The 23,058-nt window shown below is 42.4% G+C and overlaps 1 protein-coding gene, 1 long non-coding RNA gene and 1 pseudogene across 2 annotated transcripts; 1 reads left to right on the top strand and 2 right to left on the bottom strand.

The window, feature by feature from the left end:
• Window positions 1–284: 284 nt before the first annotated feature.
• Window positions 285–9,169, top strand: LOC130120976 (glucose-6-phosphatase 2-like; annotated as a pseudogene).
• Window positions 9,170–9,653: 484 nt separating this feature from the next.
• abcb11a (ATP-binding cassette, sub-family B (MDR/TAP), member 11a) lies at window positions 9,654–21,566 on the bottom strand. The gene is made up of 24 exons (XM_056289805.1): window positions 21,507–21,566; window positions 21,137–21,378; window positions 20,949–21,033; window positions 20,650–20,783; window positions 20,352–20,523; window positions 20,063–20,187; window positions 19,810–19,984; window positions 17,835–17,948; window positions 17,601–17,711; window positions 17,387–17,512; window positions 17,082–17,285; window positions 15,807–15,977; window positions 15,502–15,697; window positions 15,140–15,201; window positions 14,825–14,989; window positions 14,417–14,521; window positions 14,118–14,279; window positions 13,790–13,993; window positions 12,783–13,024; window positions 12,445–12,601; window positions 11,712–11,909; window positions 11,400–11,606; window positions 11,067–11,213; window positions 9,654–9,958 (listed from the first exon to the last, which is right to left on the bottom strand). The coding sequence occupies exons 1-24, from the start codon at window positions 21,564–21,566 to the stop codon at window positions 9,758–9,760; spliced, it is 3,765 nt and encodes a 1,254-aa protein (XP_056145780.1). The 3' UTR covers window positions 9,654–9,757.
• Window positions 21,567–21,668: 102 nt separating this feature from the next.
• LOC130120639 (uncharacterized) lies at window positions 21,669–22,711 on the bottom strand. Its single transcript, XR_008810994.1, has 3 exons — window positions 22,652–22,711; window positions 21,807–21,885; window positions 21,669–21,679 (listed from the first exon to the last, which is right to left on the bottom strand). It is a non-coding gene; the product is annotated as an uncharacterized LOC130120639 (long non-coding RNA).
• Between the last annotated feature and the right edge of the window lie 347 nt (window positions 22,712–23,058).

Consider the following 23,058-nt stretch of genomic DNA (forward strand, 5'->3'; position numbering starts at 1 on the left):
TGATGAGACTATCAAGCCTTTTTTTTTATTGGCCAGAGTCACATGACCAAACCAAGCAACAACACAGTGCATTAAAACTGTCTCCACAAAACGTGTATAAAAGAGAGTCGTCATCTGGGAGGAGACATTACATGTCCACATTTAATGTCTTCTTTCTGCCTCAGAGCTCTGACAGTGTAGCGTAACATGCTCTGTTGGTTCTTCTTGCCCATCGTCGTCGCATCTGCCTGGATCATAGTCGCCCATCCAAGTCTAGATATTATTGTACATGGACGACGTGGTCAATGGTTTCAAGACTCCTGGTAAGTGTGGGCTCGAATCAGGCAGGAAAAACAAATCAGTGACACACAATCACGGAGGGGAATGATGGTGATTATTATCTAAGAGCAGTAGATGGGAGGGAAATCACGGACACTGTAAACCAATGCGACAGCTAAAAGTCGCCCGACTGGAATGACGTTGATATATTGTAGCGAATTCGGGGGGACAACGGAACCACAGGAACTGCCACGGCCGGGAAGCGAACCCGTCTCGCCCGCACCGCAGGGGGCATCGCTAACCGCTAGACTAAAGGGTCAGCCCCGCGAGCCAGCGGCCAGCGTGACTACTAATCCATGCACGTTACACTATGAAGGTACTAGAAGAACCCCGCTACAGTGTAGCGGTTCGGTTCTCCACCCGTCTAAATCTCCCTCCTCTTCATCCTGCCAGCTAACCGCCTTCCCCCTGCCCCTAAACCCCCCCCACTCCAACTCCCTCCCCCCAAATGCTCAGAATCATCTGAAATGCCGAGAAAAGTGGTTTTTAGCCATTTTTAGATACATGCATATTTTGCATAATTATGCATAATTATTATAATGTTCTACTATTTTTCTGGTCCTCTCTGGAACAATACCTACCACCTCCAAAAATAAAGAGGATCATAAGTGCATTTTTGCAAAAATGCATTTATTTTGCATTATGTCAAAACATTTTGAGTCCCAGAAAAAAAAATTTTTATAGGTGAAAAAAATCAAAGATGCTCAGAATCATCTGAAATGCCGAGAAAAGTGGTTTTTAGCCATTTTTGGAAAATGCATATTTTGCATAATTATGCATAATTATTTTAATTTTCTGCTATTTTTCTGGTCCTCTCTGGAACAATACCTACCACCTCAAAAAATAAAGAGGATCATAAGTGCATTTTTGCAAAAAATGCATATTATTTTGCATAATGCCAAAACATTTGTAAGTCCCAGAATTTTTTTTTATAGGTGAAAAAAATCAAAGATGCTCAGAAACATCTGAAATGCCGAGAAAAGTGTTTTTTAGCCATTTTTAGAAAATTTCATATTTTGCATATTTATGCATAATTAATTATGCATAATTTTCTGCTATTTTTTATAGGTGCCCCCGATCATCCCCAATAACCTCCAAAAAGAGTCAAGGCCCCAAGTGCTTTAGTTTGGCCGTTTATAGACTCCCGCACAGACACACACCACACACCGGACACACATTGTGACAATACAGGAGTAGATTGCAAAACCACTAACCCACATCTATAACACGTCCTTTCAATCTGCTGAAGCGCCAAGCAACATGAAAACCGCAGAAGCCAAACCTTTTATATTAAACCGGAGACAGACGCCAATTTAAAAACTACAGACCGATTTCATTATTGTCACAATTCTCCAAAATATTGGAAAAACTAGTTGCTGTTAGACAAATTCATTAAGCACAATCTGTTGACCAACAGCCAGTACGGGTTTCGACCAAACAGATCCACGTCTCTGGCGCTCATTGAATTAATTGAAGAAATAACCAATTACAGACAACAAAACAACAAAAGAAAAGAGTTTGCTGTGGGAATATTTATAGATCTAACAAAAGCTTTTGACACTATTGATCACAATAGATTAGCAGTAGCGAATTCAGGGGGGCAGCCGGGAACCGCCGCAGCCGAGGTTCCCGGGTTAACCAGGGCTGCCCCCCCCTTGAATTCGCCACAATAGATGAATTGGAAAGGTGTGGTATCACAGGGGTGGGGGTGCAGAACTGGCTAATAGGCTATTTAAGTAAAAGGCAGCAGTTTGTAAAGATAGGTGAACATAAATCGTTATATTACCTGTGGTGTACCCCAGGGGTCGATTTTAGGCCCAAAACTGTTCATTCTGTACTTAAATGATATATGCAAGATGTCAAACCGGACCCCCTGCGTGTTTTTGATCTACCCTGAGGACCCCTCCACCTGATCTTGGGGGAGGGGGGTTGCAATTTGATAGAAACAGTAGAAACTGCATTTTAAATTGCATTATAGCATTTATTCACTCTTTGGGGCAAAAATAAGAGCTTTCAGTAGTAACTTTCAGATATGTGTAACAAAACAGAATATGTATTCAGTAACTTTCAGATATATGTAACAACACAGAATTCTTATGCAGTAACTTTCAGATATATGTAACAAAACAGAATATATATTCAGTAACTTTCAGATATATGTAACAAAACAGAATATGTATTCAGTAACTTTCAGATATATGTAACAAAACAGAATATGTATTCAGTAACTTTCAGATACATGTAACAAAACAGAATATGTATTCAGTAACTTTCAGATATATGTAACAACACAGAATATGTCTTCAGTAACTTTCAGATATGTGTAACAAAACAGAATATGTATTCAGTAACTTTCAGATATATGTAACAAAACAGAATATGTATTCAGTAACTTTCAGATATATGTAACAAAACAGAATATGTAATCAGTAACTTTCAGATATATGTAACAAAACAGAATATGTATTCAGTAACTTTCAGATATATGTAACAAAACAGAATATGTATTCAGTAACTTTCAGATATGTGTAACAACACAATTTTTATGCAGTAACTTTTAACAATGCAAACGGGAGCGAGATCTCTTATTAAAATACAATAAATTACACTTGTGAAACAGATGTAATTAGAGAAAAAAGTCCTGTTACCCTTTATAGTTTAGGTAGATAAAGGTCTCGGTCACATTTGAGTAAAATTTCTATTTCTATAAATGTCATAGGATCTTTTTTTTAAAGATATTTTACGGACCCCTTGCAATTACACCACGGACCACTAGGGGTCCGCGGACCCCCGGTTGAGAAACACTGCCCTAACCGACCCTACATCCGCAAGTTCCCCCCTGACGCCTTCTCCCTCTTCTGGCTTTCAAGTCCTCTCGCGTCCTCGCGTTCGCTTCCGGTCTCGCTCTCCGACGCCATTTCCGCCATCGCGCTTCCTGTTCTTGTCGGCGACGTCAAGTTTTACTCTTCTCCACAGTGAAACGGACACATTTCCCCGACTTCCAAGTATTGTGTCGAACATCGACCCCTGTGTGTTTTCCAGTGGATTCTTCATCGGAATTTGTTTTTTAAAATAAAATTACGGGCGTCGCCTGGCGCCCCGACACGCGGTGCTTTGTTTTGTTACGACGCAGTGCCACCTTGTGGTGGAAGATTGCATCTCTCCAAGGCGGACAGGGGGAAAAATATTTTGGTAACAAAAACTACACAAATGACGCCTTAGGTTAAGTATTAGTAACTACTGAAGTCGTCGTTTGTAAAGCAAGCCATGCACCAATGGTTAGTGAGTGTTAATAGATGTTTATAAATACTTATTAATACTGCAATTCATGATTAATTCATGTATAAATGTACATGTAAATAGTGTGTTAATCGTGTACTTACACTTTCTGAAGGATCTCATGATCCTTTAGACTGTTGTGAGTCTCAATGTGCTGCTGGCCTTTCAGTCTCATGTGTATATGCTAGCTAGTCCTCACTTTAGATGAGCTCTTACAAAATACTTCACTGACAACTAGTAACTACCTGAATTAATCATGAATTGCAGTATTAATAAGTATTTATAAACATCTATTAACACTAACCATTGGTGCATGCCTTGCTTTACAAATGATGAATTCAGTGGTTACTAATACTTAACTAGTGCTTCATTTGTGTAGTTATTATAAAGTGTTACTGATCTTTCTGTTTCTATTTAACTATGTGCCTTGAATTGGATACCAACACTGAGTGCTGAGCAGTCATTTCGCCTATGTCGTTTTCCTCTTTTTGTAATATGATACATATAGTATTTGATTGTAGCCTAAACAAGGCTAATATAAGGGGTCATATAACGAGGGGCATATTGACTAGGGACTTCTAGTTGTACAAAACAGATGGGCTGTGTTCTCAGTTGCAGCAGTATGAGAGGGCCATGGTTGCTATGTTAACAGAGAATGAGAATACTAATGGAGCTGAAAGGATGCATTTGTTTGCATAAGAGTTCTGTCCCTAGAGTTTAGGCGGTGGCTGCTGTTTAAACTAATAAAAGGAATTGTCCTGTGAAATATCTACTGTATAAACAGTCATCCTGTAAACTCTTAAAATTCTGAGTTCTCATGGCTCCCGTGCCACTTTATTTTACACCACGTGGATTTAAACCCTAGAGTCTACAAGTGCGGCCACACTCTGTGAAATGATTTATGACTCCAGGTAGAGATATAAAGCAGTCTTTGATGTAAAAAGGAGAGAGAATATTGTGTTCGTTGCTTAACTGAAGAGCTTTGGCCAGGGAAGTCGCTGCCCCCCCCCCCCAAAAAAGAAAGAACTTTAGGTGGACATTATCTACAGCAGTGGAGCCCTCCTTATACAGCACCTCCAGAAAACTATAAGGACTACTACTATGACTTCCTTGACATGATATGCACCCCAGTAGCATCTACTCCATCTATTGCCCTCTCTGGTTCCACTGGTACCAAAATGATCTGGGTGGCAGTTATTGGTGTATGGTTCGAATCTCATTTTTAAATGGTAAGTCGTCTTTGATGTTGTTGTGTTTTATATTCACGTGACATACCAACTTCATTTTATTTTGTATTTTTTTGCAAAAGTATCTCTTAAATCAATTTTGATTTTTCTTAGGATTCTGTTTGGTCACTGATCTTACTGGTGGGTATGGGAAACTCACCTTTACCATAATGACTCACGACCACATCTGGGACAATTTTACATTACCTGTGAAACCAGGTTAGTGTTATGCATATATTACCTTTCATCAGCTGGCAGTGTCTACTACCACTACTACTACTACTACTACTACTACTACTACTACTACTACTACTACTTTTGGCTGCTCCCGTTAGGGGGCGCCACAGCGGACCATCCGTTTCCATCTCTTCCTGTCCTCTGCATCGTCCTCTGTCACACCAGCCACCTGCATGTCCTCCCTCACCACATCCATAAACCTCCTCTTTGGCCTTCCTCTTCTCCTCTTCCCTGGCAGCTCCATATTCAGCATCCTTCTCCCAATATACCCAGCATCTCTCCTCCACACATGTCCAAACCATCTCCATCTTGCCTCTCTTGCTTTGTCTCCAAACCATCCAACCTGAGCTGTCCCTCTAATATACTCGTTCCTAATCCTGTCCTTCTTCATCACTCCCAATGAAAATATTATCTTCACCTCTGCCACCTCCACCTCCACCGCCTGTCTTTTCATTAGTGCCACTGTCTCCAAACCATACAACATAGCTGGTCTCACAACCGTATTGAAAACCTTCCCTTTAACTCTTGCTGGTACCCTTCTGTCACACATCACTCCGGATACTCTTCTCCACCCACTCCACCCTGCCTGCACTCTCTTCTTCACCTCTCTTCTGCACTCCCCATTACTTTGTACAGTTGACCCCAAGTATTTCAACTCATACGCCTTCATCACCTCCACTCCTTGCATCCTCACCATTCCACTGTCCTCCCTCTCATTCATGCATAGGTATTCCATTTTGCTCCAACTTATGTTCATTCTTCTCTCCAGTTTACACCTCCACCTCTCCAGGCTCACCTCCACCTGCAACCTACTCTCGCTACAGATCACAATGTCATCCGCAAACATCATCGTCCATGGAGACTCCTGCCTGATCTCGCCCGTCAACCTGTCCATCACCATTGGAAACAAGAAAGGGCTCAGAACCGATCCTTGATGTAATCCCACCTCCACCTTGAACCCATCTGTCATTCCAACCGCACACCTCACCACTGTCACACTGCCCTCATACATATCCTGCACCACTCCTACATACTTCTCTGCAACTCCCGACTTCCTCATACAATACCACACCTCCTCTCTCGGCACCCTGTCGTATGCTTTCTCTAAATCCACAAAGACACAATGTAACTCCTTCTGACCTTCTCTATACTTCTCCATCAACATTCTCAAAGTAAACATCACATCTGTGGTGCTCTTTCCTGGCATGAAACCATACTGCTGCTCGCTGATCATCACCTCTCCTCTTAACCTAGCTTCTATTACTCTTTCCCATATCTTCATGCTGTGGCTGATCAACTTTATACCTCTGTAGTTGCTACAGTTCTGCACATCACCCTTGTTCTTGAAAATTGGTACCAGTAGGTTTCTTCTCCACTCCTCAGGCATCCTCTCACTTTCCAGGATTGTGTTAAACAATCTAGTTAAAAACTCCACTGCCATCTCTCCTAAACACCTCCATGCCTCCACAGGTATGTCATCAGGACCAACTGCTTTTCCACTCTTCATCCTCTTCATAGCTGCCCTCACTTCCTCCTTGCTAATCCGCTGAACTTCCTGATTCACTATCCCCACATCATCCAACCTTCTCTCGATCTCATTTTCTTCATTCATCAGCCCCTCAAAGTACTCCTTCCACCTTCTTAGCACACTCTCCTCGCTTGTCAGCACATTTCCATCTCTATCCTTCATCACCCTAACTTGCTACACATCCTTCCTAGCTTGGTCCCTCTGTCTAGCCAATCGGTACAAGTCCTTTTGTCCTTCCTTAGTGTCTAATCTGTCATACAACTCACCATACGCCTTTTCCACCTCTCTCTTTGCTTTACGCTGCATCTCCTTGTACTCCTGTCTACTTTCTTCATCTCTCTGACTATCTCACTTCTTCTTTGCCAACCTCTTCCTCTGTATACTTTGCTGTAATTCCTCGTTCCACCACCGAGTCTCATTGTCTTCCTTCCTCTGTCCTGATGACACACCAAGTACCTTCCTAGCTGTCTCCCTCACTATTTCTGCAGTGGTTGTCCAGCCATCTGGCAACTCTTCACTACCACCCAGTGCCTGTCTTAACTCCTGCCTGAACTCCACACAACAGTCTTCCTTCTTCAACTTCCACTATTTGATCCTCGGCTCTGCCTTCACTCGCTTCCTCTTCTTGGTCTCCAAAGTCATCCTACAGACCACCATCCGATGCTGCCTAGCTACGTTCTCCCCTGTCACCACCTTGCAGTCTCCAATCCCTTTTAGATGGCGCCTTCTACATAAGATATAGTCCACCTGTTTGCACTTTCCTCCACTCTTGTACGTCACCCTGTGTTCCTCCCTCTTCTTGAAATATGTATTCACCACAGATTTCCCTCCTTTTCGCAAAATCCACCACCATCTGTCCTTCCACATTTCTCTCCTTGACACCATACCTTCCCATCACCTCCTCATCACCTCTGTTTCCTTCACCAACATGCCCATTGAAGTCCGCTCCAATCACCACTCTCTCCTCCTTGGGTACCCTCTCCACCACTTCATCCAACTCACTCCAGAATTCTTCTTTCTCTTCCATCTCACACCCAACTTGCGGGGGCATATGTGCTGATAACATTCAGCAATACACCTTCGATTTCCAGCTTCATACTCATCACTCTGTCTGACACTCTCTTCACCTCCAGCACGCTCTTGACATACTCTTCCTTCAGAATTACCCCTACCCCATTACTCCTCCCATTCACACCATGGTAGTAGAGTTTGAACCCACCTCCGATGTTCCTGGCCTTACTCCCCTTCCAGCTGGTCTCTTGCACACACAGTATGCCTACCTTTCTTCTTTCCATCATATCAGCCAGCTCTCTCCCTTTACCAGTCATAGTGCCAACATTCAAGGTTCCAACTCTCACTTCACACTCCTACCCTTCCTCCTCTCCCGCTGCCTCCAGACATGCCTTCCCCCTCTTCTTCTCCTTCACCCAACAGTAGCATAGTTTCCACCCGCACCCTGCTGGCCAACAGTATTGTGGCGGTCATTAGTAACCCAAGCCTCGGCCGATCCGGTATGGAAATCTGACTTATGATCCACATATTTGATTTGGAAAAGATTTTACGCCGGATGCCCTTCCTGACGCAACCCTCCCCATTTATCCGGGCTTGGGACCGGCACTAAGAATGCACTGGCTTGTGCATCCTCAGTGGCTGGGTTGTGGGATGCATCAACCGGCAGTGCGTTTGTGAAAAATAACATGGCATGGTCTGAAGTTATCCCATCTGGTGATGCAATGGGCTCGCCATGTGTGGTATTTGATGGCCACTTCAAACCTTAATTTCACCAGGCCTACCAAGGACAACTCTGTCCATGGCTTTCAGAGGTGGGCAATCATGTTGTTTGGTCTCGATATTCCTATTTGTTCTGAATTTTTCTCATTTGGTCCTGATTATTGGTGCCTTTTTGGGTCATTCAAATAAGTGTTTGCATCTCAAAGATTTCCATTGCAACACATTTCCTACATCAGGTTATCCTTGGTGTTTTAACTTTTAACTTCCATATTTTTACTACAAAATTCACAAGTTATCTTTTTTTTTGTGATGCCCTCTGGTAGATATAGGCATAATTTGCATGCTCTTCTTCCTTACATTTCTTAAGTATGCTAGTTATTGAGTTGTTTGCTCACATCCCCTCAATCCACACTGCAAGTTAGGTGTACCTCCAGACGAATATTTTTCTTTTTTTTTCCTTTTGCCATTTGCCTTTATTTGCTCTTGAAACTGATGGAAATTGATGTGTTGTGGTTCATGCTTAAAGCAAAGCCATGGTGTGCTAACCCAGACTGGAACGCCATTTAGTAGTGTGATGAGAAACCTGGGGGCCTTACTTAGTCTGGACCTGAGATGTTTGTTGACAGTTGCAAAGGGGAGAATGGTTACAAGACAAGTTTAAACTAATGTGTGTTACAGCAACTCTCACCTCTCTGCAGCTTTATAATTTCATAAAAGTCCCAACTCACAGTGAAGTTTTGATTTACACGCTATCACCCTGAGAGTGTTTTAATTCCTCTTAGTGTGGTTGCCCCTAGTTCCTTACTGTGTTCACTTACTGATAGGGTATGAAGACAGGAAACTAAATTAAGTTTGGTTGCAATTTATTCTCATTTTATTATGCGCAAGCCCTCTATTCATCCTTATTTATTCCTAGTTAGATTAAGGTTTTTGGTTCAAAATATATTAAAAAAATGTCTCTCAATAAAACAGTGGGCACATGATGGAGAAAAAAACCACGTCACGGCATTTTGTGGCTTCTGCTAATTTAACACTATCAGGGTTGATCAAGGACACTGCAAAGACGAGACGTCATTGTACGCCTCGCTCTGAAACGAATGCAGTACATTCCTGTTACTGTTCTATGCTAAAACCACCACGTGTTAAACGACAACAGCTAAAAATGTTCATTGTAGTTGAAAAAGAAAATCTTGTTCGGACACATTTAAAAAGCCTTCTAAATTAAAATCAAAATAACTACATGAACTCATAAACAAATAGAAATATTTGCTCTCAGTGCACAAATTAGGAAGATTCTCTAAGTGTATATTATTTGGGAGAATGAGGATGATAACAACAACAAGAATTATAATATTGATATCAATCATATTAATTATATAACACACACTTGGACCTCATGCCCATAAAAAGTCCTTGCTAAGGCCTACCTTGCTAAGGCCTAGCTTAGAGGAGCCCCTGTTGTGACCAATTTAAAATAAGCACCCTTCTTAGCCATGAGTTCGTCGTGGGTGCCCTTCTCTATGATAACTCCCTGAGACATCACTGCTATGATATCAGCAGTCTGGATAGTGGACAGTCGGTGGGCGATGACGACGCAGGTTCGTCCATTTCGGGCTTCATCCAGAGCGTCTTGGACAGTCTGTGGGAAAACAGAAAACAAAGGCTTTTTATTCCCCTCCCCCCTTTTCTCCCAGTTGTACATAGCCCATTACCCCACTCTTCCGAGCCATCCCGGTCGCTGCTCCACCCCCTCTGCTGATCCGGGGAGGGCTGCAGACTACCACATGCCTCCTCTGATACATGTGGAGTCGCCAGCTTCTTCTTTTCACCTGACAGTGAGGTGTTTCACCGGGGGGACGTAGCGCATGGGAGGATCACGCTATTCCCCCCAGTTTCCCTTCCCCCCCCGAACAAGCGCCCCGACCGACCAGAGGAGGCACTAGTGCAGCGACCAGGACACATACCTACATCCGGCTTCCCACCCGCAGACATGGCCAATTGTGTCCGTAGGGACGCCCGACCAAGCCAGAGGTAACGCGAGGATTCAAACCGGTGATCCCTGTGTTGGTAGGCAACGGAATAGAATCGGAAAACGTGACTTGCCGTTTGAAAATCGGCTGAAGGAGGGTGTCTTTGATAATTTATCTATACAGACGGGTGACAAATTTAAGGAATAACCAACATAAAAGTGTCTCAGAAAGGAGCTGGGCCACCACGAGCCTCCAGAACGGCTTCAATGCTCCTTGTCATAGATTCTACAAGTCTCTGAACTCTACTGGAGGGACGGAACACCATTCTTCCAAAAGATATTCCCTCGTTTGGTGTTTTGATGACGGTGGTGCAGAGCACTGTCTACCACGTCGGTCCAAAATATCCCATATGTGTTCAATTGGGTTGAGATCTGGTGACTGTGAAGGCCATAGCATATGATTTACATAATTTTCATCCTCATCAAACCATTCAGTGACCCCTTGTGCCCTGTGGATGGGCACATTGTCATCCTAGAAGAGACCACTCCCATCAGGATAGAAATGTCTCAGAATAACTTTCTATTGATTTACAGTGACCCTTCCCTCTAACCGTACAAGTGGACCCAAACCATGCCAGGAAAAATTCTCCCCACAGCATAACAGAGCCCCCGGACCCCCTCACCGTTGGGGTCAAGTGTTTAGGTCTTTCCTTTAATTTGTCATCTGTCTGTATATCATGTATATGGTAGGCCACTACGACATATTGGTATTGGGTACCTTTTCACTTTCACAATCAAGGGCAGAGGTGGCTTCATCAAGCAGAAGTATCCTGGGGTTCCTGACAATGGCCCGGGCAATGGCAATGCGTTGTTTCTGTCCTCTAGACAGCTGAGACCCCTGGGAACCAACTTGAGTCTCGTATTTCTGTCAGTTAGAAGTGCATCGATGGGAAATTACATCAGAAATGCTGTCGAACTGTACAAACAAAATTGCATGTTTTATACTTTTCTTTATATCGTTTATTGTTAAATTGATAGGTCTTAGATTGTGTCACATGAAAGGTTATAAATAATGTTTCCAACATGGTTTTTGTCTTTCTGGACAACTCACATCTGGCAGAGCCATCACAAAGTCATGGAGATAGGCTTTCTTAGCAGCGTCAACAATCTCCTCCATGCCAATGCTGCGTGTGTTGTCTCCATACCGTATATTCTCAGCGATGCTGCAGTCAAACAGCACTGGCTCCTGGGACACTATGCCAATCTGAGCCCGCAGGAAGGGCACGCTAATTTTCGGAGATGGGCAACCATCAATCAGCTGAACGTGAAAGTGAAAACTATTCGTTAATTGGCTCTTCTTTTGAGTAAAACATTTTATGATTAGCAAAAATCAAATGATAAAAGTGTAAATCGGTGTACAAACCACTTCCCCCTCATCAGGATCATAGAACCTCTCCAGCAGTTGAACACTGGTACTTTTCCCACAGCCGCTGCTACCTACAAATGCCAAAGTCTGTCCAGGCGTCACAGTCACCGTCAGCCCGTTCAGCACCTGGCTATCTGGCCGTGTTGGATAGGTGAACTTACAGTTGACAAACTGCACTTTACCTTCAAAGCTGTCCTAGAGATGGAAGATAAAGCTAAATCATATACAAAGTAAATAATGATCATGACATCACCAAATACTTTGTTTTTTTTGGGGGGGGGGGGTTAAACCACTCTTCTGAGCCGTCCCAGTCGTTGCTCCACCCCCTCTGCCGATCCAGGGAGGGCTGCAGACTGCCACGTGCCTCCTCACATGTGGAGTCACCAGCCGCTTCTTTTCACCTGACAGTGAGGAGTTTCGCCAGGGGGACGTAGCGCATGGGAGGATCACGCTACCCCCCCCCCCGGTTCCCCCTCCCCCCTGAACAGGCGCCCCGACTGACCAGAGGAGGCGCTAGTGCAGCAACCAGGACACATACCCACATCCGGCTTCCCACCCGCAGGCATGGTCAATTGTGTCTGTAGGGATGCCTGACCAAGCTGGAGGTAACACGGGATTTGAACCGCGGATCCCCATGTTGGTAGGCAACAGAATAGACCACCACGCCACCCGGACGCCCACTTTACTATGTTTTGATCACTCTTGTTCACGGTGAACACATTTCACCTACCCATTTCTTTCCATCTGCGTGGCTTATGCTGATTTTAGGAATCCGATCCAGTAGTTTGAAAATCTGTGCAGCAGCAGTCTTGGCTTTGGCATAATCCGGGGTGAAGGAAGAAGCTTTCCCAAGAGCTGTGGCACCAACAACTAAGACTGAAATTACTCTTGAGGAGCAATAAGGAATAACATTAGTTCAGTTCCCTTTGACTGCGCCGCTGCAAACCAAAACATCTGAATACAGATCAGTAGAGCTGATTGGCAAAATCTATTTTGGTTTTAATTACATCTGTACGTAAAATGAGGGAAGAACATTATTCTGTGAAGCCTATGGTCAAACGGACAAACCTGAAAACCACCATGTAATGTACTCCTTCAGCGCTAACCAAATAGCCCCCATATCTGAATGAAGCTGCATTTGCCATGAAAACAATACATTCGGCAAAACCAACAGAGACGCCATAGATGACTGCTCTCTTCTTGGCAGACTTGTACGGAGACTCAAGGCGCTGCTGGAATTGCTCCACAAAAGCGCTCTCCTTGGCCAGGCTGGCAATGGTTCTGATTTTGGCAAAAGCATCACTGGACAGCTGTGGGAGAACACGGAGATCATATTCTGTAGTATTTGATTTCACAAGGTAATTAATGGATGTCTGTTAAAATTACTGAATGTTCGGAGAGAAGTGTGGAAAAATGTTTATTTATTAAAACGGGAAAAATATAAACAGTTATTTTTGATTATCTGAGCCAAGGCCACCCCCAGTAAATACCTGGCCATCCCTGCTGCCACCCAACCTTCTACAGTGAAACAAGACAAAAAACTACATGCTGATTTTGTTTAGTGGTCAGTTCACATGGCAATAAGCAATACACGATGAGCTTGTTGGTTTTAGATCAGTATTACTACAAGTCTTACAACAGACCTTAAAATCTAAATATGTATGTATAGGCTTGTATATAGCCATTTCAATACTGCACCATAGAATCGTCAGCAAACAGTTGATACCATGTGGCAATAAGGGAGACTGCAAAGCTGGTTTGGGCACAATATTTCTAATTCTCTATGACTTCATACAGGGTTCTTATTTTATCATATTCAAATGGTCGTTTGCATCAGTTTGCCAAATTATGTCTCTTCTTCTTGATTGCACAACTGGGTAAGCTGCAAATGTGTTGTAAAGAACATACTACAAACTTTAAACATTTTCAGTGCCAACCTCCATTCTCTGCAGATGCCACTGCTGCCAGAAGCACTGACAAAATGGACCCCCCCCAACAAGGTACCCGCACCCTCCATCTGCCCAGTTTCCCCTGGATGTTGGCAAGGTGAGAAAAGTCATGTGTGAGGATCTTACCTGACCCGCATCTTCCATTGCTTTCTTATCTTCATTTGCAAAACCTGTCAGCAGTCTTACTTGGAGGACTATAGACACTCCGATGAGTGGCAGGAAGCACATAACCACCAAAGATAACTTCCAGCTGAAGTAAAAGGCAATGATTAAAGCTGCTCCAACATTGGTCAAGGAATTCACAACTAAGCCAATCTGAGGTCCTGTTGCCTACAGAAACAAGAACAATCATACAGAACTCAAACACAATAACGATTTGAAAGCTATCCTTCTTAATATTGAAGATAATGCTATGTGGGTACAGGCCTGCAGCTTTGTGGTCACTGTTACTCACCCCTTTGACCATGGAGGCATCAGTGGCCAGTCTGGTGGTTAGAGCCCCAGCGCTATTACTGGGATCATCAAACCAGCCTATCTCCTGTCTTAACATGGCCTGAAATCCCTTTTTCCTTAGGCGGCGGGAGAGCAGTTCCCCAGACTTAGCAAAGGCATACCCCTGGATGAATGACCATGCCAACAATTTACCCATATTCTGGTTTGATTCTGCTCTACGACAACTTGGCATCAATTTATGCTGGCGTGTAAGTTATCTGCTCTTAACCATAAAATTAAATCACACTTGGTGATGCAGACCTGAATGAAATGGGAGAAGAAACTCGCCCCGGCCAGAATGCAAAACAAAACACATACTCCGTTGATCTGCTGCCTCTGATCATTCAAGTTGGGGATGGAAAACGTCTAGAGAATACAAAAGAGACATGAACAACTTCCAGAAAGTGAGACTTGATTTCTGCTAAAACAAGTCATGCATGAGACTTTTACCTCACCCATCTCATTTACATAATTGCTTAGTGTTTTAAAGTTCTTACGCTGCAGGGGTGAGGATTGATGTGAGGATGTAGTAGTTTTATAAGGAGGATATATCTTTACTTCAGTTTGTGTCTGTAAATGTTTGCATAGTTTTGGGTGTGTACAAGCATAGTGAATATAAGGATAACAAAGAAAAAAGGAAACGAAGCATGACTATATAATTTTCCTCACCCCCAAGAGCTGGCTGAATAACACAGCATAGATAGGGCTGACGGCGCCATTGAGGGAAGCTCCCAGTGATCCCAGCAGTAAATAAGGCCATTCTTTTTGGTTGTACTTAAAGATAGATGCCACTAAAGCTGGCTCTATATCGTCCTCCGGATCATCCTCATATTCCTGTTGAGAGATTTGTGTTACAGCTAAATAATTTCATTCCCTCAAGGGAATGAGTTGGTAATAGTTATATTCATGTATGGCACTATCCAGAAAAGAAGCTCAACACCTTTGCTGGTCTCATTTCACTGCCTGGATTTATTTTGAGATCACTAGATATAGCATCTGGTGAATAATCTCTAGACAATTTGGATTGAGATCGCAGACAAAGAGATCTACAGGAAATGCATTGAGAAAAACACAGTTATTGCCAATAGACATTGTCTCCCATTTTCTTCCTGTAACAAAAAGCTTTCACGGATGATTCTGTGGTCGAAAGTAATGCAATATGCCTGTTAACCGGATTTACCTTATGCTGGATCTCGAGTTTTCTCGGCTAAGATTACTTGCTTTTATGTCAGATTCTTCTTCACTAGATTCGCTGTCCAAACCTGGCACATAAACCATTGCAACAGATTCAGCCGTGTGTCAAGCAAAGCTGAGGGACAGGAGAATGCCCCATGCATGAGACCTACCGTTTTCTTCCACCGAAGTACTGCCCCCACTGTTTTGGAGGCTAACCAGAGTAAAGTAGACACCCTGCTTTTCTAGAAGCTCACTGTGTGTTCCCCTCTCCACACTTCGTCCATTCTCAAACCCAATGATGACATCTGCATTTCTGATTGTGGAAAAACGGTGGGCGACGGAGACGGTTGTCCTGCCTGTGCACACCTGAAATACATAATGGTATATCATGTCATGTAAGGTATCACTGGGGTCACGGATCAAAGGTGACTGTGTCTACGTCCAACACTGAGGTTGCTAATAGAGAGGGGTCCACCTTATTCAATGCCTCCTGGACGACAGTTTCACTTTCATTGTCTAAAGCAGAGGTGGCCATGTCCAACAGCAGGATCTTGGGGTTACGTATCAGAGCTCGGGCAATGGCAATCCTCTGCTTTTGTCCTCCACTCATCTGACTACCACCCTCCCCCACCAAGGTATCAAATTTCTGAAATATTGTGCCGAAAGGTTACATTGCACCAAAGTAAACTTGAATAAGATGATGTAATTGAAGAGTCACATGCAAAAACAAGTTAGTTTTGATACTTCCCATCCATGGCATCATTATACAATAGCTGATCTACAAACATTCATATCATGAGATCTTGATAGTGGATTATTTTAATATTCACTATCACTCAGGACATTCCTGATATTGTGCATAGTGTTCTATTTCTTTTATGTCTTTTGTAGCAAGACTGCAAATGAATAAGGCAAGTAGCTGCCAGTTTGAAGAAGAAACAATGTTGATGTCGCTGACAAGAAAATATGGAAGAGCTCGTATACTGCCTTTGCTAACAGAGACTAATACATCAATAGCTAAAACTCAGGTTCAATCATGTTTGCATGTTTTTTTTGGGGGATCCACCCCCCCCCTTTTTTTCTTCCAAATTGTATCTTGCCAATTACCCCACTCTTACAAGCCGTCCCGGTCGCTGCTCCGCCCCCCTCTGTCGATCCAGGGGGGGGCTGCACACTACCACATGCCTCCTCCGATATATTATGTGGAGTCGCCAGCCGCTTCTTTTCACCTGACAGTGAGGAGTTTCGCCAGGGGGACATAGCACGTGGGAGGATCACGCTATTCCCCCCAATTCCCCCTCCCCTCCGAACAGGTGCCCCAACTGACCAGAGGAGGCGCTAATGCAACGACCAGGACACATACCCGCATCTGGCTTCCTGCCTGCAGACACGACCAATTGTGTCTGTAGGGATGCCCGACCAAGCCGGAGGTAACACGGGGATTCGAACTGGCGATCCCTGTGTTGGTAGGCAACGGAATAGACTGCTACGCTACCCGGACACCCCTATGTTTTCATGTTTGCCAGTATAAAATGTGCTGATATAACAGCAAAGGTAACTCAAGTTTCATTTCACATGGATCTCTGGGGCCTTGCCATGTGGTCAGACACCAATGCAGTTCATAGTACTACCATATTTTTCTGTGAGTTAAACAAAAAAAAAAAGAAAAAAAAAGAAGGATGTTCAGGATTGCAGCTTTAGTTAAATCAACTACTATACTGTTATTCAGAAGAGAAGGTGTTGTGGGTACCTGTGGCAGGTCCATGATAAAATTATAAGCATTAGCTTCTTTTGATGCCTTGATAATATCCTCTGTGGCGACCCCTGGTTGACCGTAACGAATATTCTCAGCAATGGTTGTGGCAAACAGTGCTGGCTCCTGCTCCACAACACCAATTAGAGAGCGCAGCCACCTGACATTCAGGCTACGCATGTCATGGCCATCTAAAGTCACCTGGGATGATATAGACATGTGATGTAACACCGTGTTAGCGCAATAGCCTGCACACTTTCTAATGATGTCCTGTGTGTCTGTAAAAGTGGGATGATCGTTACCATTCCTTTGTTTGGGTTGTAAAACCTCTGGATTAGCTGGATTAAAGTGCTCTTTCCGGATCCACTTGGTCCAACAAAAGCGGTAGTTTGTCCGGATTTGATCAGCAAACTCACATTGTCTAAAACCTGAAAAAAAACAACACACATGGCCCTTAGAAAGTCTCACTCTGAGAAGTGTAAATGTAAGTCAAAGTATTCCTATGCACACAGATACCTTGACCTCGGGCCGAGAATCATAATAAAATGTGACATTGTGGAATTCAATATCACCCTTCACTTGGTCTAATTTGTGACCCTCTTCTGAGAAACAGTTGATTTCTGGTTCCTGTTAAGGTGAAAAGTAAACAGATGTGTTTTATGGTTTACATCCAAATGTCTTAAAATCTGTTACCCCAATTTTAGTTTTGGATGATATCTAGCCAGGTCTATAGGGACATTTTGGTCTTACCCGGTCGATGGTGTCAAAGACAGGTTTTGCTGCTGCAAGACCGGAAGCAAAGGCCTCCAGGCAGGGTGAAGTTTGGCCCAGGTTAAGAGCTGCTATGAGTACTCCAAAAAATACCTGGGGACAAACGAGGCCACCACATGTCAACTCAAAACCTTCTAAGTGTCATAGATAATAATAATAATAATAATGATAATACATTTACTTATAAAGCACTTTTCTAAAACAATGTTACAAAGTGCTTTGCAAAGAAATAAAACCAGACAAGGCAAAAATAAGAGTAAGGCCAAATAAGCAAGAGTAAAAACAAAAACAGTATAAATACATAAAAACAAATATCTCAATATCTAAATATCTTTCATAAAAAGCAAAGTTTTAAGAAAAGATTTAAAGAAGTTAGAGACTTGGTTTGTCTTAGTTCAACAGGAAGAGGGTTCCATGGTGTGGGGGCTCTAACAGCAAAAGCCTGATCACCCTTTGTAACAAACCGAGACCTGGGCATAACTAGCAGGGCTCCATCTGCAGAACTTAATAGTCGAGGGGTCATATACCAGGTCAATAAATCAGAAATGTATCTAGGAGCAAGACCATTTGAAGCCTTAAAAGTGAGCAATAAAATTTTAAAATCAATTCGAAATATAACAGAGAGCCAGTGTAGGGAGGCAAGCACAGGAGTGATATGGTCATGCCTCTTTGTTCCGGCAATGAACCGAGCAGTGGAGTTTTGTACCAACTGCAGACGGTGGAGGGAGCCTTTGCTGACACCAGAATAAAGTGTCGATAGTCAAGCCGAGAACAGATAGTCAAGCTGAGAATAGACAAAAGCATGTACAACTTTTTGCAGATAGGCAATTGATATGTGTTTTTGTGTTGCACTGCTGTGGGCTGGGGGAAATGGAATTTTGTTTCTTTTGTGTATGTAGTACATAATATGAAACGACAAATAAATTGTTCCTGATTCCTGATAAAAATGACCTAACTTTGGAGATTAGTTTAAGCTGGGGAAAGGATGACTGAACAACATGTTTGATTTGATTTCAAAACCGAGGTTAGCGTCGAATATTACCCCAAGATTCCTAGCAGCCTATTTAAGACTACCTGACAGACCACCAAGATTAGTAACAAAAGGGCTGCTGGAATTTTTGGGACTGAACAGAATGACCTCAGACTTATCATCATTAAGTTTGAGAAAATGTTTGGACATCCAGGATTTAATTTCAGAGGCAAGTTGTGAGATTTGTTAGAGCGCTAGGATCTGTGGGTTTTAGTGGCATGTATACCTGAGTGTCGTCAGCATAATAATGGTAGAGCACATCGTAATTTTGAATGACCTGGCCAAGGAGCAGCATGTATATAGAAAAGAGAAGGGGGCCAAAAACTGAACCTTGCAGGACACCACAACTCAACTGAGCCATCAAGGAGGTAGAGTTACCTAGAACAACAGAAAAAGTTCTGTTGGTGAGGTAAGAGCGTAATAAGCTAAGAGCCGAGCCCTTGATGCCAACCTAAGTGTCTAAGCAATGTAAGAGGATGTTGTGATCGACTATGTCAAAGGCAGCACTTAAGTCTACAAGAACTAAAATCGAGCAGTCACCTCTGTCTGCAGTCAGCATTAGGTCATTAATGACCTTAACTAGAGCTGTTTCGGTACTATGAAGTGATCTAAAACCAGACTGGAAACTATTAAAAACACTATTAATGTTCATAAAAGAAATCAATTGAGAAGAAATTACTCTCTCCAGAACCTTCAATAGAAAAAAGACAATTGGGAGATTGCTCTGTAGTTATTAGGGACAGGGGATCTAAATTAGGTTTCTTCAGCAATGGGTGAACAGTGGCATGCTCAAAAATGTCTGGAAAAGAACCAGAGGCCAGAGAATTAAGAATTTGCAGAATAACAATAGATCTAATGCATTAGACAGTATCTCAGAAGGAAAATGAGAATAAAAAGGAAATGAAAATTACTTTTCTTGCATACCTGCATGAGACCACCTGGAGAGAGCTCCTTAGTGTCAATGACGAGTTTAGATCCATACCAGAATGCCAAAGCAAAACAAAGCAATATGATGGACCATATGAAGCCTTGAAACACTCCTATGATAGTGCCTTTTTTCACACCCCAGTTCTGGGCTTCCACAAGGCTAGTGTCATACCTGTCAGATTTTATGTATTATTTTCATTTTCATGTTCAATGGCATGTTCTTAATCATGTGAAAGCATGAAAAAAATACCTTTCAGCTTCCCTCTCCTCTCCTCCAAAGGCTGCCACTGTTCTAATGGATGATAGGACCTCATCAGCCACCGAGCCTGCCTTTGCATAGGCCTTTATCTCCCACTGTGTCATTCTGGCCAAACTCTTCAGTGGTAAAGCAGAAAAATGCTGAAATTACTTTTGCTCCAATCAGAAAATGCTGCAATATTTAAAACAATGCATGCAATATACAACAAAGCTTAGAAGCAGGAGGCTGGTACTTTTGAACTGCAGTTACCAGTCAATCATTCTGTCAAATTGCTGCTCACCCAAGCCATCAGTCCAGCACCTAGGCCAATTAGTGGGCTCACTGCAATTACCACCACAGTCAGCTTCCATCCCCCTATGAAGCCCACCGTGAAGCCAAAGATAAACGTGGAGATCTTCTCAATGAAGACCGGCATCTGATTAGCAATGGCACCATTGATCTTGTTGATGCCACTAAATTGAAGAGAACACATTAAAAATGTAACGTTTAAAAAAAAAAGTCTCTCAACTTTATTAGGTTTAGAAAACATTTTTTAGCCAGCCTGCATATATCTATCTCCAGACAGGCCCACAACTCACTCAGATATCCTTGTGTTTAATTCACCAACAGAGTTGAGGTCAAACCAGCCCATCTCCATTTGCATGACTTTTTGGAAGTATGTTGCCCGGATTCTACAAATTTGACTTGCAGCTGCTGTCACCCAGAGGGCTGTCTACAATAATGATATTTTCAGTAAGACAAAGTTTGTATACTTAGGGAAACATTGTTAATTTGCCTTAAGGCATACTCACAAATGATTTTAATTTTGACTTGTACTGCTATGTTCCACTTTCCAAATTGCAATACGACTATGGAAACTTGATGTGCATGTACTTACTTGTAAATAACTGCAAAGCAGGACGACTATTCCAATTGCAACATAGTAATACGCAAACATGGTCATTTGATCTTCGATACCGCCCCTGCCAAAGGAATTGATACACAGAAATTAAATTAAGAGCAGCTCTTTATTACAACTAGAATCCAATCAATGCATTAAGCAGCAATAAATGAATCTCCACTTACCCACAATAGACAGTGGTGTTTTCAAAATTCTCATATATTGAGCCATTGGTCCAGTAGATTGTGTTGTTGATGCATGTTTTATTAACGTGTGACAATTCTTGGATCTCAATCTCATAACTCACAAAGGTGTTGGTCATCCAGCTATACACCAGAAGAATAAAAGGGCCAGCTGCACCATGTATGAAGGCACACAAGCCTCCTACCACCATCATTAAAGTGTCCTTCCAAGTGGCAAATCGAAACTAGGTTGAACGAGAAAAGTCTTTTGCAAAATGCTTCAAATAATTCATTTTGTCTTCAAAAGGAAAACAGAGTATGGATGAGTTGAAACAAATAGTGCTCCAGAAATTATATGACTGATGATATTTACCAGCTGAAAAAATGCAATACTTTGTGTCTTCTCCTTTTTCTTGCCATTTCTGTTAAACATATTGATGAGAGGAACGCTTATGAATATCACAAAGAAATCTAAATATACAGATATCAGTCAGAGGGTTGACATAACAAACACGCTTATGGTACAAACTTACCCTTTTTTGCCATCTGTTGAAAAAAAAAATCAAAATTTTTTTTTTTAAAAAGGTGACCTGCACAATATCAGTTCCTAATTGCAACGAATGTTTATATTCATTTGTTAATTTTTGTCTTGAAAAAGAAGTATATGACTTACATCCTTTAACTTCCTCTGGGTTTGTCAGACTACTGCATTCCTCCATGTTTTATCCCAGAGCAAGGCACACCCGTCCTCGCTTGGCAATCACAGTAAAAGGGACCAAGATAAAAAACTTCATATTATGACTTTCAACCACTCATGGTCGATGTGTTTCTTCATCCATTTTTGCACAATATTATCAAAACGCTAAATAACGTTTTCAGTCACATTAAGGTCCACGTCCATCTCTGACAGAGAACATAAACCTTTGGATGGGGGGGGGGGGCTGATTGCAGTCAGTTCTGGTTTTGGAGTCACAGTTCACATCATACACAAAATGTGTGATTTATAAATACATCTCTCAGGCCAAATAAGAGCTTAAAAAGCCACAGGGGCTACATATTGTGAGCGTCTGACATTGATATGGGTGGTCTATGTCACCACATACATATGCTAACAGCCATGCTTGAACAATGTGAGTTTTCCTGTTGTACATTTACAAGGGCTTAGATGGCATAGAATCAACCAGCTCTTGTAAATATAAAACAAGTTCCTTTGGAAACTAAAATATTTTTTTTCACAGCAGCCAAAACAATATTACATTATTTGTGGCGCAACATTTTCATTCAAGAGTTTGAAGACAAAGGTTTTAAATCAATTGGACAGAAATCAAGACAAGGGAATACCACGAGAAGTGATGACTATACCCATTGTACCCATCCAAAACCATTACTGATTCCAAAAAGTCCTGAAAAGGGTATCCGTACAGGAAGGTCTACCATCCAATCAAATATTAGGATGTACCCAGTAGGGCAGATCATGTCACGGTGTCGCTGTTTAGTTAAGAAGCAGACAAACAGTACCTGTTTTACACTTGTTTCAAGAAACTTCTGAAATGCAGGAATCGGGAAACAACACTGAAGATCATCCAAGTGAATTCCTGTCTTTTTCCCAGCAACCTATGCCTCTTCTCTCTCTTTATCTTTGTTGCTATTAGACTGATAAGCACTGTGTCAGTACTGCGACCTTAACCTGATAGTGTTTGTAAGGCAAGGTGCCATTATTAAAACAAGCTACCCATAGTATATTAACCCTTGTGCAAAGGAGGGAACATTCTGTGAGCAAACATGCAAACAGCTTTGCTGGAACAAACTTGTTTGCATATTTTTAAACAAGTTTGTTGGAACAAGTGCCGCCTTATTGCATGCCCTAGAGCCTCTCAAACTGAAATGGGAGATAACCTGAAGTGATACCTTTATTTATGTTCAAA

Source organism: Lampris incognitus, chromosome 11, assembly GCF_029633865.1.
Source record: "Lampris incognitus isolate fLamInc1 chromosome 11, fLamInc1.hap2, whole genome shotgun sequence".
NCBI lineage: Eukaryota > Metazoa > Chordata > Actinopteri > Lampriformes > Lampridae > Lampris > Lampris incognitus.

Coding starts and splice junctions, on each gene's coding strand:
- abcb11a (XM_056289805.1), bottom strand. CDS start 21,566: ATGTTTAACAGAAATGGCAAGAAAAAGGAGAAGACACAAAGTATTGCA. Junction 21,034..21,136: donor AACACCACTGTCTATTGTGG/GTAAGTGGAGAT, acceptor TTCCTTTGGCAG/GGGCGGTATCGAAGATCAAA. Junction 15,698..15,806: donor TCCAGGAGGCATTGAATAAG/GTGGACCCCTCT, acceptor TATGTATTTCAG/GTGTGCACAGGCAGGACAAC.